The sequence below is a fragment of the Sander vitreus genome, chromosome 3 (genome assembly GCF_031162955.1).
Source record: "Sander vitreus isolate 19-12246 chromosome 3, sanVit1, whole genome shotgun sequence".
Lineage (NCBI taxonomy): Eukaryota > Metazoa > Chordata > Actinopteri > Perciformes > Percidae > Sander > Sander vitreus.
The window spans coordinates 15,549,276-15,566,999 of record NC_135857.1 but is presented as its reverse complement, the minus strand read 5'-3'; the positions used below and the strand labels follow the sequence as shown (position 1 = coordinate 15,566,999).

Below are 17,724 nucleotides of genomic sequence, written 5' to 3'. Positions count from 1 at the left end.
GGCTGACCAGTCTTGAAAAGGAAGACGCTCCGGACTCTTGGTGCATTTATAGAAGCGTCCAAAACTCCGGAGCTTGACAGAGCTGCGTTTCTTCAACATGTGAAAGCAGCCAGCAACGGAAAAACTCATCTGACGGAAAGGGACATATTAAGGAGAATAAGTCAGTTTTTTTTAATATGGCTGTATACTGGAAGGTTCAGCAGTGGTTTAAATAATAAAGTGAGATTATAGCCTTTATCACGAGGCAATACAATCTCCAAAATAAATGTGCAGAGAGGAATTATTTCACTTTGATGACACTTGCTATAAATAGGACTACATGTATTCCTACCTGTTTACTGCAGGGGGAAATGTAGATGTTTGTTTTTTTATCTTTAACCCAGTCCACTGGGAATGCAGTAGCAACATTTGGAGGACACAGAAAGAGCAGCAACAAGGTGTTCTCCCTCCTGAGCAGGTGAAAAGTACAATACAACCCCTAGAGAACAGTTCCTGACATTATCACCAATCAACAAAGCCTACAACCTCGGCTTGCACTTCTACATCTGTCAAGATCTCTAGGGATTCAATGGGTCAACAATAGGATCATAGGCTACTGCTGCTCCATCGTGCCCTTTGACTGGTTGTTGGTTAAGCATATTCCCCACACGTTTCTTGCACTCATCAAGACTTCAGAGTGGCCACCAGTTCATTGTGCAGTGGGAGAAAAAGTGAGCTGCAGCTACAATAGAGAGAGCTGTGCATTTTGTAACATGCAGATGAATCACATGTAACAGTGGACTTAAATGTCTTGTTAAACACCAAACAGTGTACTGAAAGGTGAAGGTTGATGTAACTGAACACCTGAGAATAATGTCTTGACATTTCCACCCCAGCCCAAACCACCCCACCACCCCACTTAATGCGCACCCACCAGTCATGTCATATGTGTATAAGTGGAGAGGCTCCACAGAGATACTGAAGGACAAGGCCATCCACGTATTGCTAAAAACAGGATTGCTCGGAGAATCAGAGAATCAAAAAATCGTATCACGTACAAGCAGGAAGGGAGGAAAATAAGTTGAGGGATGCTTTTCCCATGATGGCAGACTGGGGATGTTTTCTTGTTGTATTGCTCTTGGATCATAACTACACAAGGGCTTTATTCCTTAGAAATCACCTGCAGCAGCTAGGTATCCACAGGCGTGTTTAGATATAGCCTCAGGAATAACAGTGACTGAATGAATTACACTGTTATATGCACAACACAAAGCAGATTTTCCATATCCCGTAGTGCATTATCACAATTGCAATTTACATACCATACAGTCAGCTATGTTTCAAGTAATTTATGACATAGTATTGATAAAATGTAATCATCATGCTTCAAGGGGGAATCAGTGTTACCCATAATCAAAATTCCACTGTATTTGGCCAGATTGGAAACATATTGGGATATTTGTGTAGAAGTGCAGGCCAAGAGTGATGTTAATTTTTCATAAGCCCCCTGCGACAAACAAAAAGCTATGCCAAAAATGTATTTGGCTATTTGCTGTTATCCAAACGTATTGGCTAAATCACTGTTATTATATTGCATATTAGGAGTTTGTCCCTGCTGACACAAAATGCAAACACAACAGGTTGATCTGATGAAGACATGCTGCCACTCAATAACTAGGAGGAAGAGTCACTTAGTGCTTCAAAAGATGTCAAGATGCCGCAAAAACAGAGATAACTTCTTTTTTTAATGCCATGCTTTTTTTCTTCCTTGTCAAAAACTAGCACCCAAATTACCCACAATGCAACTCGACCAAAGACAGTTTAGTCGGAGATTCAGGTGTGTTATGTAAGGGATAAAGTAGATTTTCATTATAGCGAATACAACCCCGACAGGGTGATGCAGGAGCCCGACACAAACGGAGGTTGTCCTCTGCATCGGGTCAAACACACCTTTATCACCTGTGGTGCACACAAAAAGCCAATATTTTGATGTCACTGGCAAATAACAAGAAATCTTACAAGAAACAAATTTAATAAAACATAAATCTGCAATCAGAAACAGTTAAAAGACTGTCCTGCTCTCCCAAAAGATTTAACTTCCTCCCTTCAGCAAAAAGAAAAACTACTTATAGTGCGTTCCATTTACCTCGGAACTGCAGAGATCTGAAAATAGGTTAACTATAGTCCTCATAAATCGACCGGAGTTCAAAATTAAAAGAAAGCGGAAGGTGAGGGACATCCTGCAGAAAATGAGGGACATCCGGCGGAATTTCCAGCGGCACCTTAACAATCCCTGAAATGAAATGTCGTCGATATAGACTATAGTATGTTTAGTCTGGCTACACCACCTATTTATTCAGGGATAGGCTTGTTTGGATTTCTTAAAACCAATCACAACTGTCCTGGGAGAGATAGCAAGAGGGGAGGGACATCCGGAGCGTCTGTCACGCGATGGATGTCAGGCTTTATCGCAGCAATGTATATCCGTTAAGTCAGACTATAGTATGTTTTACATACCAAATGGTTATTTCTTATGCAATGACATAATAATCAGAATATATAAAATATATTGTATAAATAATAACAAAGATGTGCATAAAAACACTAAGAATGAATTAATAATGATTGTTTGCGTTCTAGAAACATAATAACATAGTTATATAAATACAAATAATAATACATATAAAAAGTAAATAAAGTAATGTTTTACTGACATTGTCGAATTTCATATTCTGTCTGTCATTAACACATTACTGGCCACTGGCTGCTTTTTAACACACACCAGTCTACCCCCTCCTGAGAAAACCCCCACTCAGATCATCCCGTGCTGTCAGAACTGATTTTATTATTTCACTGATTACTGATTATTTCATGTATGGTTTGGGCTGGTCCAGCTACATTTGAGACCTTTGAACCTCATGTGAGGCAGCCTGTCATCTTTGGGATGAATTTTCTCAAACTACAATGAAAACAAAAGGCGAACAAGAATGCGTTTATTATTGCATTTTACTTGTATATATATTTTTTTTATTGTGTCTTGTCTTTCATGCTCTCTATTAATTACTGCAAAACAATGCTTTGTAAATCTAACTCATTAGTGTTATAACAGTTGGCCCCTTTCAAATCCAGTACTGATTACTGATTAGTACTATGAAATTGAAGTTTCTACAGAATTAGATTTAAATTGTAACAAAGTACAACACTGAAGTTATTTAAGTAAGAGTTTAACTGATGATTTAGTAAACAATACAAACACGGCATATACACCCTATACACCCTATTCACATTTTTACATATACTTCCCATCAGCAGATATGAGAGGAAACTATTTCTACATTATTGAAACACTTAAACAGTGAAGATAGAAATGCACTGTTCATTTTCCCAGAGCTCAGTGTAGTGGCAGAAGGGCTGTCGAAAAAGCCACTGAACAGGACTGATTTGCTGTGCAGTGTTGCAGCTTAAGAGTTCCTAGAATATGAACGAGCATATCTGATGTCCCATTTTAGGCACGGTCATAGAAGTGTGCATCTCCTCATGTGAAATAGGTTGTTAATGGGGCATGGAAAAAAACTTTAACTGTGGCTGAAATTCTGACTTGTGGAACTGGCACATTGACAGCTGCATAGCATTTGCTGAGGCACAGTACAGCATAGTATGCTTTACTGAGTGCCATATAGTTTTGGAACAAGTCACTGAAGCAAGATGGAAAATCAGCCATATAAAAATAGACATGTTCATAAATACGTTGCTTTCAAGCCATGTCATCCGTGAGTCCTCCACTGTCTCTCAGCCATCTGCCCGTGAACTTTGTATGCCTTAATTTATGTTTGCATGACCACGTCTGACTTGAAACAAACCATATTTGTGCCGGAGACATTTCGTAATTAGGTAGCACACTGACACTGCAATAGGCATTATTGACAAAGTCTTACATCCCCAATGAGCTGCAGCGATCTGTGGGTGGGATGGATGTGAATGTGGCTGCTGATGCTGAAATGGCAGGACAAGGGTACTGTCACCTCACTATGATGCGAACAAGGGTGCGTGGTGCAACTCACAATGGATGACACATTTATGCTGAAGTCAGAGTGGGTGTATCCCTACTGGCTTATTGATTGAAAGAAGCTGGCAAGGTGTACTAACTGGGAATACAATTTACTTACAAATCAGAATATGGATAGTCAGCAATTTCCCTCATTTGCATTCAAAGCATTATTCTATTGACAGCTGTTTTTGGCATTGACTCCCTTATTCATTTGTCAACCTAGTTGCTGTTCTAGGAGCGGACTGGTGTGAACTCTGCACTGAACTTTGCAAACCAGAATCAAAGATCACTTATCACCATGAGTCCATCTGGTCTCTAAATATACTGTCAATCTGATTGTGAGAGTTAAACGCCCTGAAAACCATTTTTCTTTCTCAGAATAGCTGTTAACTATGGGGTCATACATTTTAACACACAATAACAGTTTCAGTTACGTCACATGTAAGATTTTCTCATTTCGTCCGGGCTCCTTTCACTTGTCTGAAGTGGACTTGGAAAACAGTGACACACTATTGTGTGCATCAATCAAGATTTAGCTGAAATGCAATGAATTTGTTTCTTTTGATGTTTTATAAAGTTGCAACCCTTTTTGGTGCAAATAAATATCAATTCTTCACAAATAGGTTCACGATATACATTGAGCATCCACTTCTGGGGGATGACATTGCAGCTGGAGGAGAGCTGAGGGGGTCGGTGTGTGAAACAGCACATAAGTGAAGTATATTTGTAATATTTATTATATATATATATATATATATATATATTATAATCTTGTTGTACGATCAAACTATAATGTAGAATGAAGCCAAGCAGTGTACTGCACAGATGACAGATCAGCTTTCAATCAAACTGCACCTGTCAGATGGATAAACATGTATCCGATGGCATATACATTATGGACACACCCATAATTATATGGACATTTACGTAAAGCCCTCACTACACACTGATCCATGTCCACACGTGCATGGAGCGTGAACCCTTCACCTTGACAGCAGCTTGTGTTAGAGATTGAATTATAACTTTCAGCCACGAGTGGTTCAACACCTCTGTTTCCCCTGTGAGCCGTTGCAGTTTGAGACACCGCAAGGCTGGCTAGTAAATATTCATTAGCTATAAATCAGACCACTGCTGCACTGGTGCAGCACTGCTGTGTCGATGTGTCAGGTTGTGTGGCACGGTATCTGTGTGCGCACACAAACACACTTCTACCACGTCACCTCCCATCCCCAAAGGTCCTCCAATATTGTGCATTGTGTGGCCAAGTGGTGCTGTTCATTTTGCATCAGCTAACAGGATAGATCCTCGTCCTCCCTCAGACCGACAGCAGGCTAATGGCTCTGGCTTTCTTCCAGTAGCCACAGAGCGATAGGAAGACATAACGTGATGGATGAGAAAAAAGAGAGAGATGGTGGAAAAGAAAGAGTGGGTGATAAGCAATAAAGCAGTGAAGCAGAGTAGAGTGACATGACTCTGGAGCAGCAAGAACTCCTTTTCCATGTTGGTGTCACAGCTAAGTGAGTCCAAACAAGAATTATATTTGACAATTTTGAAAGCAATCATACAATTAGATGCCGCCCGGATTGAATTGCATGTGCTACAGTGGATATGCTTCCTCTTTGTAGAAAAGCTGCTGTTGAGCATGATGAGCCAGGGTTACGTGCTTTGTTTGGACAATTTCGTCACTTGTAGCAAACCATTACCCAGGCAGACAGAAGAGCTATATTGCACTCAGCTAAGGAGAATGGACAGTTAAGTGTTTCTCTAACTCATTCCAAGGCAGGAGAAATGAGCAATGAGGACAGATGGGAGTGACAGTAATAGATTGAGGAAGGACTCAAATCACTGCCTGCGAGGCATCTGGCTGGCAAGTAGGAGGCTAAACTTAAATTGGTACAAAAACACTAAAACTCTCAGAACTGTTGTTGTGAATAAGTAAGATTAAATACTGATCTCTGGGAAAATAGTGCAGCTATTGAAGCATGCACATTCCTGTCCACCTTCTATCACAAAGACATATTGTGTATTGCCTTAACCGCCCTTAATCATCTGTCACACTATAAGATTCACCTGCAGGATAACACATACACACACACACACGCACGCACGCACGCACGCACGCACGCACGCACACACACACACAAACACACACACACACACACACACACACACACTCTTATCTTCATTTCCCTCTGCTCAGGAGTAATCTGGTCCAGGTGTCAATCACCCATCCTGACTTTATTAGGGGTTAAATAGCACAGATCACAATTGCCCTCCCTCTAGAATTGACTATACATTGGCAGAGTGTATTTTTGTAATCAGTCGACTACATCATAGCCACTGGCACAATGGGACTGTCAGTGCATGACCTCTATAAACAGGGGAAAATGAAAGCCCATTCCAGATCAGCTATTACTTAAATAAGCTGTCTCTCGAGAACAGGTGCTTCTGCTCGGGAAGAGAAAAATGAAGTGAAGGGTATTATTTTGATTGGTCAAAAATACCTTAACACAGAGATCTTCAACAGGGGGCCGCCAAATTATGTTAAAAAAAGATACTTTTTTGAAAGTTTATATTTTTAAAAATCTAAATATGTCTGAAAATATACATTAATATGAATCTAACATATTAATAGTAAAGATAACTTGGCCTATTTGTGAAAAAACAAAACATTTAATTTACACATTGAAGATAAGCGTACTATAGGTAAGGTAGCCACTATGGTAGCCATACAGTTAAGCTTAAGGAGTCGCGGTTCCACATGTATGTTTGACATTAAAACATGACATATAAATAATATATGAATATCCAGTCATTGATATCAACCCGACTCCGGTTCTCTTTCAGCTTAGGGTCCTTGGCCTAAAAAAACGTTGAACACTTGACAAAAGCCTGTATGCTGTAAAAGCTGGTTTGAGAGGCCGAAGCCCCTTTTATCCAATTTTCAAGGTGAAGATGTCAATGCAGGAATGTAGAAGCCTCTCTGTGGGCCTCTACTTAATAGGTGCCCTTCCTTTACTTCCCCCCCCACTGCCAAAGAGTGCCCTTGTGAACCAGTTTAGTGGGATTAGAAGGGCCCTTGACTGGACTCATTCTCTGCAGAAGCCCAGGGTGAACCTCTGCTCTAGTAGGTCTTGAGAGACAGCTCACCTTCAGGCTTTACCAGGGATTAATAGCGTCCACTGAATTCGTGCCCTTTTCAAAAACCAGCAGGATGCTGTCAGATGACTTTTAGTGGACGGTAGGAGATGCTCTTGGATGTTGCAAACGACTAGTTTAGGGCCTCCAGCCTGTGGAGAGAAGAGCAACAGACGACCAAACAAGAGTCATTTTCAATTCCAGTCAGGTTTTGTTGATGTTCTCTTTCTATTTCTGCTCACTCTTAACTTTTTTCTCTTCAAGTGGATTCCTTCCCTCCTGATGTTGACATTAGCATTGGAGCATTATTGATCAGCACTCTGTAGGAGCTTGTCAGGTAGATTAAATCACCTGACCCCAACTTGGTCTCTTCAGGACCATCCATTCAGGACTTTCAGACAGGCATGCATTACCGTTCCTTATCTAATATTGAGATGCAGCTGTAGCTGTGAAAGCTGAGCGACGTGACGCAAATGCACCAGGCACTTAGATCTACACTACACTTGAAATTAAATAAATCTCGTAAAACTTCTAAATGTTTGTTACATTTTTGCAAATCCTACGTTTATTTGGAGAAAACTGATAGTGAGTAGTGTTCCTAACAACTTTTTAAAGCTGAAATGCAATCGGAGTAAGAGAGAATAAGAAAAAAACAGGATTAGATTGTGGTGAGATAAAGCTTTTAGGATGTCTTGGAAATTAGATCCTGGTTCTTTGAAGGGCTTGGCCTATACCTGAGAAAAATGCATTTTGCTCCCTTACATCTCAAGATTGAAGCTTCCTCCCTTCTTTTAAATTCACTGTTTACAAATACTGTCAATGTAAAACAAACCTGTTCAGCGTCAAAGCTCATGCAAAATTCATGCTCATGCTTAAAACATAAACTGAGCCAACGGTGGGGCATCAGTGACTCATAAGAGGACAGCATGTTGTAATTATGGATGTGGGCTTTAAATAATACTGCAAAAGCCTGTTTATGCTGTATATGCCCACTAAGAATTATCACACAATTAAGAAAGCTATTCACACTCCATGCAAGAAAGAAAGGCTCGCGATTCCTCGATGACTCAGGACTATGGTTGTAGTAGGAATTAAAAAAAGGGAGGATGCCACTCACTGCTTTCAATACTGTCAGATTTATGCAACAATTATATAATCTTTCAGCCCTGGCTCTCCATCAGATATGTTTCTAAATCCAGTGTCAGCGGTTATACATCAGCAGCTGCTTTTAACTGTGTATGCCTCCATTCTAAGTGAATGAACCAAATGTAGCTCTTCATAGTATATATATATATATATATAGTAGCTAAAACAGATAATTATTTTCCGATTCACATTTTAAAGAAATAGTTTGACATTTTCCCTTTTAATTTTCAGATGAGAAGATCGATATACCACTCACGGTAAATATGTAGCTGGAGCCAGCAGCTGGTTAGCTTAGCACAAAGACTGGAAACACAAACTACACAACGTGTTAATTATGGCACTTTTCCATTACGTGGTACCTGCTCGACTCGCCTTTTTTGGTTTTCCATTACGAAAAAAAGTCCCTGGTACCTGCTAACAGGTACTTTTAGTAGTAGTAGTAGTATTTAGCTCGCTTGGAACCTCGACTGAGGTGAGCCGAAAAGGTGACGTGAAAGCAGGGGGGTGTCCTGAACAAACCCGCCATTTTTAAATAGTTTAGCCAGCTGTGCTGCCATCCATCTTCATTTGAAACAAAATGTCTTCCGGCAACAACGCACCTTCCACGTTCTGTGTGTGTGTCGCGTTAGGTCACGGCAGTTTACTGCGGCGCAGCTATGACGACCAGCCACGCTAAGGCAGTACTAAAATCTGCAATGGAAAACGGACGCACAGTGAGGCGAGTAGAGTCGAGGCGAGCAGGTACCATGTAATGGAAAATCGCCATTAGTCAGCTTTAGGTTACCTTGGGACAGAGCCAGGCTAGCTGCTTTCCCCTGCTCCCAGTCTTTATGCTAAGCTAAAGTAAGCTAAGCATCTGCTCGCTCCTGCTGCATAATTACCAAACAAACATGACAGTGGCATTGATCTTCATATTTACTCATTTAATATACATATTTTATATATACACACTATGCATGTAGGTTGTACATTTTATTCCACACATATATATATATATATACACACACACATATTCATTTTTTTCATCCCTCTAAGTATATTTTTCAGTAGTTCTGGCATTTTTATTATCGTTTTCTTTTTTTAATCTTATATCTAGTATATTTCTTGTATTTTCTGTATGTGAGTCTCCCTCTCTCTCCCTCTCCTGAGCACATACAACCTTTCAGACCTGACAACGCCACCTCCTATTGAGGGTCAGGAGGAACCCTTTATACCCTTACTTATGTTAATTAGTGTGTCGTGTGACCAACTCACAAATCGAGGAGAGAAACCTATGTCAAAACTTCCATCAAAAATATATCTACAGACCACTTGTAAATGAAATCACAAAAACTTTATCAACCAAGGCAAATAACCAAAAGAAACAAAATGGTAAAATAACCGTACAAAACAGTGACTGGACTGGTCCCCTTTGCAAGAACACAAACTCCTATAGCACAGTTAATGCAGGAGGAGGAATTATTTCCAAAGCAGTATTTTCCAGAGCTCTACAGCCACAGCAGCTCATTAGTCACATCAGTGGTAAACTGAAACATACAAAGAAACTTAACTTTAAAGAAACTACAGGTTGAACACACAGGGCACAACAGGAGAATCCACACACTACAGTGCACTCAGTGAGAGGTAAGGGATTAATGACTGAATCTGGTGAGCTTTTTATCACTTCCTGATTGGCAACAGGTCACATGACCACATGCACGAATCAGCTGGTTTCCCAAATATCTATCTGTCTATCTGTCTATCTGTCTATCTGTCTATCTATCTATCTATCTATCTATCTATCTATCTATCTATCTATCTATCTTCTCATCTAAGTCTCGGCAGGAAAGCAAATAAATGTCAAGCTTTTCTTTTTATGGTTAAAGCTTTAGTGCGTAACTTTTTTTTATTAATAAACGTCCGTTACATTCATGCCATTGCCAAATATGTTGCTACAAAGCCAATTCAGCCACAAAACTCTTTCTGGCTGTGTTCAGAAACTGGTGTCGTCCGGTGACTCTTGTGCACAGAAAATTGAGCGAAGATTATTACCTCTTCTGAAGAGTCCATCATGTTTTTTTAATCCTCCGTGTCCTCCTTGGCTACTAGTAACTGCGTAGAGGAGGGGTGGGGGCAGTGCGTGCGGAAGACTTGTGGATTGTCATGTGGATGTGCCAACAGTTTTGTTTTAATTACTTAGAATTCTGCATGGGGGAGACAGAAACTACGCACTATAGCTTTAAAAGAAAGATGTTTTCTACTGTGTTGTGTTCTTTTTTGCATTACTCTTCTCCTTATGTGTGTAGATCGTGGCAACCATATAAAGTCTGTTAATTTACTTTCGGCAAATGAGGTAACACAATGATGATCGAGCCTATGGTAGTGTTATGAACTGGGTGTCTGTGGCAACATTCCCAGGAAAAATCACACTGTTTGGATCTCTGGAAAGTGAGATCCAAAAACACACCTGCAATTACCACTTATCGCCATAGGTGCCGCCAAAGAGAACAATACGGAGATCTTTGAAATTGTAACTTTAAGGATGATAACTATCTAATCAATTTCTCCTCTCGACCAAATCCAGCATCTGGAGCTGACTCTAGCCATATGTCTATCAACCCACAACATATCGCTTTGTTTTCATTTCTGATTTTATTTTCCCCTTTTTTTCTCTGTTTTCATGGCACTGTCCACAAAACCATACACCCACTCTCTGCCCAACCTGGCAGCTGTGTACCTTGCCAGCACTAGTCACCAAAATCAGCAAAAACACGGCTGCCAAAAAGTGCCATCGATATCTGCTGCGGCTTTGAGCTACGTTAAGCTCTGTCACAGGTCACAGCTCAATGCCTCTCTTTGGTTTCTCTTCATGCCAGCTGGCCTGCCTGAAGCGTTTTACCCAGATACTTCATCAAAGTACGGTGTGGTAATTAGACAGGGCAACACCAAGCCACGCCACAGGTGCCTATTTATTAGGTTGATTATCAAGTGTCCCATAGCAACAGCCACTGAATAGGCTTGGGTATCCTTTGCTGTTTGGCATACATGACTCTGTGCTCTTTCGGCAAGACATATTTTAGCATATTCCTGCCATTTGAAGGGGTCAGTTCATTCATTTCTCTGCACCAGCATAACACTTCTGCAGCAATCCACATCTTGCCTGGCTCATTGTTGTGCTTGGGACAGCTCTAGAGAGGCCATGGATTAATCAGACTGTGGAGAGCACATTGATCTTCAGTCCAATCCATCACATATTGGCTTCCGCTCAATGGAGGGGGAGAAGTGCAGCATTGAAATCAATCCCATAAGGTCAGGGGTTCCAGTTTGGGAAACAGGTTATAATTGAGGTGACTGTGTTACATACGAGCATCATACAGTATGCTCTTGATTGAGTATGGCATGCATTTGACAGTTCAACTTGATTACAGGAAAGAGGCCTTTGACAAAAAATTATGGTTTTAATTTCTAATACTTGATGTGTATAACATTTCTGAAATGTAAATATTTACAATAAAACATACTTAAAAGCAGGGGGGAACTATTTGTTCTAGTTTGACAAGTAGTTACAAACCTTCCCTTCCTCCCATTAAAAAAAGAATATAGCCACAAATCACCATTTGAATAGTTTTATTTATTTTAATCCAACTTCAACTTTTTAGGAGCAGTCCACCTTATATTCTTTTTTATTTGTTTCCTCCACAGTTTGAGATATAATGGGTTTTATTTGATGAGCTGAACTAGACTGATTTATTGCATCGGAAAACAACCCTACTGTGACTCTGCTAGAAAATATACACAGAAGTAATGGAGGGTATTACTAATTATTTTGCTGACTGATCTTAAGATTGACCGCACACAATCTTGCTGATTCCACTGGCGACTGAATGTTTATTGGTAAGAACAGCAGCTCACGATGATGCGCGTGTGCATCCCGCTGCAAACACACGTTTGAATATTGATGATCTCCACCAAAGATGAAGAGTCAGGCGCGCAGAATAGAGAATGATGTCCATTCTGTGCATGATTTGCTGAGTGACAACATCAGGTTTAACATGGGTAGTGACACTGATTACCTTTCTATGTGAAACACCAGCTGTAGCAACTAGCAGTTTGTTTCAATTCTATATAGTGGTACATTGTTGGCACAGAGACAGGCTGTGTAAATATATAAGACCCAAAGCATCAGAATGGTAATAGATGCACTTGTAAATGCATTAACATATTAATGAGAAACTCTTTTGGGACAGAAACATGCACACATATATGTGAATTTTGTTCAGAGTTTGATGATTGCAAAGCTGTTTGGTGAAATGTGGATGAAACAGCCCACATTCTCCAGAGAACTCTCCTTATTTGTTTCCTGTCACAGGTGAGTTATTTAGTCAAGCATCCTTATCTTAGAATTAAGCCCCATGGCAACAACCATAATGATGTGCTCCACCATAATCACCCGCAACAGTTCTTCGTGGTACACAGCATCAAATAAACATCAAATCCTTAACTTGATTTTCAGTCTTGGATATGTATAATTTATGCAAATCAGTATCTGAAAACATGTGGGTGAATGTGTTTTGTTCCATTTTCTTATACTATATCTAAAGAATGACACAACATTTTGGGGGAAATGAGAAAACAACAATGCAGGTCTTTGCTTTTGGTTAAAGCTTTGGTTAAAGGATGATGCTTCATTTTGCTGTCTGACTCACAGCACTGTTACATAGCAGAGAGAGGAGGAGGAGGAGGAGGAGGAGAAGGAGGAGAAAGGCTCGTCTCATCAGAGCTTGACACGAACTGCCCTCCTGAAAGGCTCTGATGTGACTGACACCTCTCTCCTCTCTGCCACTCCAATTAGCTTGGTGACAGGTGCATGTGGAGAAATGAGACAATCAATTACCATCCCCTCTCTTCTCCCTCTGTCCTCTCATCATCATCTTCCCTGTGTCTTTATCACACTCTGTCCCTCTCCTCTTCCATTCTATTACTCTTAATTTATCGTCTTTTCACCCCCAATTTCCAATTCATACCTTGTCTGGCTTCTCATTGTCTCCTCAAAACATATCCTTTCTCTCTCTCTCTCTCTCTCTCTCTCTCTCTCTCTACTTATCCCTCTGTTTCACTGCAGCATGCCTACAGTCAGGGTGACGGGGACAGAAAAAGAGGGAGCATGTCATTCAGACTGTGAGGCGTCCTCCTGCTTTCCACTCAGACACACCAAGCACAATCACTGCCAGGCATACTCTACTACTATAGGTAGCACTAAGCCCCAACAAAGTCACAATAAATGCTGCACAGTCCTCTGTAGGGTCCTGCTGACAATAGCTTTGTCGCATTACGGAGGCAAACTGGATACATTCCTTGGTCCATTTATTTGTCAGACACTAGAGTCAAATGTATCTGGAAACTCAAAAGGTACCCTGGGTTATTTAAAACACTGATGTCACTGCAGGTTTCAGGGTGGGTCTTCTTGACTGGATGTTTAATGGTGGAAGTTTGCCACCTGCTGGTAATGCTCATTACCTTCTCTGGTGTCCTTGATCAAACCTCTCTGATGATTCCTCCTTGATTTCCTGACATTTAGTGCTGCCAAACATCCGCATTCTGTTAAGGCCAAAGGGAAATTCTTGATATCGGACCAAGAGGATCAAATTAAAAGGCTCCAAAATGTCCAAATATCCAACCCTGTTTTCAATTTTGAAATGGCTTCAGGCAAAAACATGCTCAACATCTCCTATGTCATTGAATTTTGGTTACTTACAAACAGACCATCTTTCAAATACCCAAAGCTCAAGCCCTGTATCCATTAACAATACACTGAATCTCTGCCAGCTGTAATGCAACAAGCAGTCACTCACATTACTGTCTGTCTACGTAAATGCTCCTGGACATTATTGAATAGCTAGTCATTCACTTACACAGTATAGTCAATGAAAAACAATGAACTAAAAACAAGGACTGATGCACCTTAGCTCACAGGGAAATTTCTGAAACCATATTAAAGACTTAAAGGCAATTTTTAAATCAACTGTTTTTTAACCATAACTCGTTTTGGGCGCAGTAGGCAGCTGTTTTCAGTAGAAAAGCTCTGATGAACCCACTGTACACCAACTGCCAAGCACCAAACTGCAAGGTCAGTCAGGCAAAAAGGCTAAAAAACAGATAAAGCTAAAATGAATATTGGACTAACATTTGCCAAGTGGACAGAATCATGAGTCCAAATGAATGAAAATGAAGGCAACGGTTTGCCAACATGGTTGCCGCAATGTGTGTAGTTGTGTGTTCAGATTTCTCCCAAGTGGCTGAAAAATCACTTTTTACAGGTTTAAATAATAAGCCTTTAGTCAAGTAAGATAATTATGTAGTTATTTTTAGCTAAATTAATTAGGACCTATGACACCCTGTAAAAAGTGATTAGGAGAGATTAAAGGAGAGATAACAGAGAGTTAAATAACATAAAATCATGTCGCTGTAACACTGTACAATCGTATCACCTCATCAGCAGGGAATATAACAAGCACACCATGAGATACTGACATCTGAAAATTGTATACTATCTGATACAGGTAAGGACAAGAGGTTACAGATATAGTGTGACCAGTGGACCGTTTAGGGTTTAAATATACTGATTTATATCACTGATTATGTTCAGTGATCAAATTCAAGCAGTAAAAGATAAGTGGGGTGAGTACCCTACAGTTATGATCTGACAACTTGGTTATTTAAAGTTTATAGATTAATAGCATAAGTGAACGTTTCTTTGTCACTTTGATAAAATGGAGTCATTTTAACAATAGGGTGAGTAAAAATTCAAGGATAGGTGTCCTTGATCTTTCTCATCATGTTTTAAGTGATAAAATGGTCTTCAGTCATTTCTCCATTAATGAAACCGTCATTCAGTAAGCGCTGAATGACAATTTACTGAGTTACCGACCATGTAGCAGCCTGTCAATGTAGTCATTTTATATCTTTTCATGAGATTCACATAAGGAATCGGGTGCGCATAAAAGTTTAAAGAAAAATAAGACAGGTAAGGTTTTTCTTTTTGAATGTGTCATGGCATCATTTATTTATTAAAGTAATGCATAACCTTTCAACTTGATCATTGTACATATGATGAACTTCATGACATTATTAGAATATCAGGCAGTCAGATCAGCATTGCCAACAGCAGCAGAAAGAAGCAGCATTTCTGTCAGGAACTGATACTGAAAGAGCATGAGCGCTCCTTGTAACAGAGAGGGGAACGGGGCAAGATACCCAAATGCAGATGAGGAAGCATGACATACAGAGTGTGGGAGAGGATAAATAAGCACGAAAAAAGCCACTGGGATGAGAGGAAAAGGAGAAGGATGACACCCATGAAGCGTTACAGGGAAAAGAAGGGGGAGAGTCACACGCAAAGGAAAAGAGACAAGAGGCAAAATACCCCTCACAGCGAGAGGAGGAGGAGGAGGAGGAGGAGGAAGGAGACGGCACGAAAATGTAACAGGACCAGATCAGAGCCTTCTGACTCTTCATTCTAGTTAACACCACACCTAGAATTTATGTGAAATTCCAGACGTTAACACAATTCAAGAGTTGTAACACAATGGGATCTATCCATCACCAGTGCAACTCTGGCCTCTATCAGTCTGAATATATTCCTGCCATTTCATAAGGGTACGCTAGGCTAGCGTGCTTGTATGCTAGCGTGCACCCAACACTCAAACTAACCCTGTATGACTGAAGCAGGAAAAGCAGCCAAAAAGTTAACACCATGGCCAAAAGCATGCAAGCAATGTGGGAAACACTTAAAAAAAGAAAAGAAAATAAATACATCTTGGGATAAAAAAAATCTTAATACATTATCTTAAAATTTTCCTTTTCTTGTTTTGTGTTTCATATATATATTCTTAACACACATCTTTGTACATTTTGGTATAAGTTCTCTTTCTTGCAGGGAGGTCTGGGGAAAATGGGTGTTAGATGGTTGAGGGGTGAGGTTTTGGGGGCAATCCCACTTCCCTGATTGCCTTGTGCTGATGAAAGGGGGGCGCAGCATCACAAAGATGACTCCACCCTTTCAAACGTTTCTGCTCACACTAAGTCTCTCATTCTCTGTGGCAAACGTGGGCGATGGCGATGGAAAAAAGGGGCTCAGCAGTGAGAGGACAAGCTTATAAGATGTCCAGAAAGTCCAGGACACAAGAAGTAGGAACAGACTACAAGTCGGTACTTCCTCTTTGGGACCAGAGCCAAAGGCTGCGGTGCAGACTTCCACTATCTCTTATCTGGGGGGAAAAATGAGGAGTAGGATCAAAAAAAGAGCAGATGCAGGAAGTGATTTATATATTAAGATCTAGCAATTCATATGTTGACACTGAGCATGAATTGAGATACCTTTGTTTCCATCCGTGTCTGCTGCTGACCTCTCTGGCCTTTGGCGTATTAGATTATTGTACTTGGCCTCAACCTCCTGCAAGAGAAACAATTCACGGTCAGATCAGGCAATATAAGTGTGTAAAAGTCACACTGTTTTTATAGGAATGTGTGTTGGTGAGCTTAGTGACTGTTAGATACCTTCAGGTAGTTGAGGTTGACCTGAAGGTTTCTAAGGTGAGACAAGACCTGTCTGCTAAAAGAGGAGAGGCTGCCGGCCTGTGACGTTGAAGAAAACCTCAAGTTGATGCCAGAGTCGGCAGCACAGCCTTGTGAGGTTCTCAGCTGCTTCCCTGTGGTTGATGCCAAGATGTCATCATCTGTGCTACTCTCCCCTGGGCCACCGTAAGCCTCCAGGACTAAATACCCTGCTGAGAGATTTAAGAAGAAGCCTTTTAGGACTACTGCTGTGGAAACATGGAAAAATGTATAATGAAAAATCAATTGTTCAAACTGTCAGGCTCACCATAATCTTCAGGAGAATCGAAGAAGCCCGTGTCCCCAGAGCCCAGGTCCTGAGTCGGGTCCTCTGTCTGGGAGCCATTGTGGGCCATCACCCGTGCGCGGCTGTCTACAGGGGTCCGCAGAGAGGTGGTCCTGAGGAGACGTGCCCCCGTGGAGCGTTTGGTTTGCTCTACAGCCTCCTGGGACATCAGCTGGGTCACCAACACCTGCTTTAATGCTGCCACTGACGGACAGCAGAGGACAAGGGTTTATGATCGTTTTATATTTACACACAATATCTGTGTACAGATGATTCATTTGCTGCATATGTAGCACTTTAGATTTTGAGTCATCGGTGTGCTTACATGTTTTCAATGCTTCGTCTGCTCTGGAAGGAAACATGTTAAACGAGTCTCCTTCTTTGCCATCTTCAGCCACTTGGTAAGGAGGCTCTGGGTCCACAAAACCTTCCTCCTCCTCCTCCTCTTCCTCTGCCTTTACTCCCTCAAAGGGATTATTACCTTGTAGAGAACTCTGCGTCACAATTCTAGGGGCTGGACTGCTCTCTTTATCTG

The 17,724-nt window shown here is 40.8% G+C and overlaps 1 protein-coding gene across 3 annotated transcripts in view; it reads right to left on the bottom strand.

The window, feature by feature from the left end:
* Positions 1-15,320: 15,320 nt before the first annotated feature.
* Positions 15,321-17,724, bottom strand: part of arhgef12a (Rho guanine nucleotide exchange factor (GEF) 12a) — a 50,393-nt gene continuing 47,989 nt past the window's right edge. For 2 of the 3 annotated variants that reach the window (XM_078246217.1, XM_078246219.1), the window contains 5 exons: positions 17,515-17,721; positions 17,172-17,393; positions 16,847-17,076; positions 16,667-16,742; positions 15,321-16,557 (listed from right to left, as the gene is read on the bottom strand). In XM_078246217.1, the coding sequence (XP_078102343.1) occupies positions 16,547-16,557; positions 16,667-16,742; positions 16,847-17,076; positions 17,172-17,393; positions 17,515-17,721 (746 nt within the window). In that variant the 3' untranslated portion in view covers positions 15,321-16,546. The remainder of the gene's footprint in view (positions 16,558-16,666; positions 16,743-16,846; positions 17,077-17,171; positions 17,394-17,514; positions 17,722-17,724) is intronic. The other variant, XM_078246218.1, reaches the window with a different exon arrangement.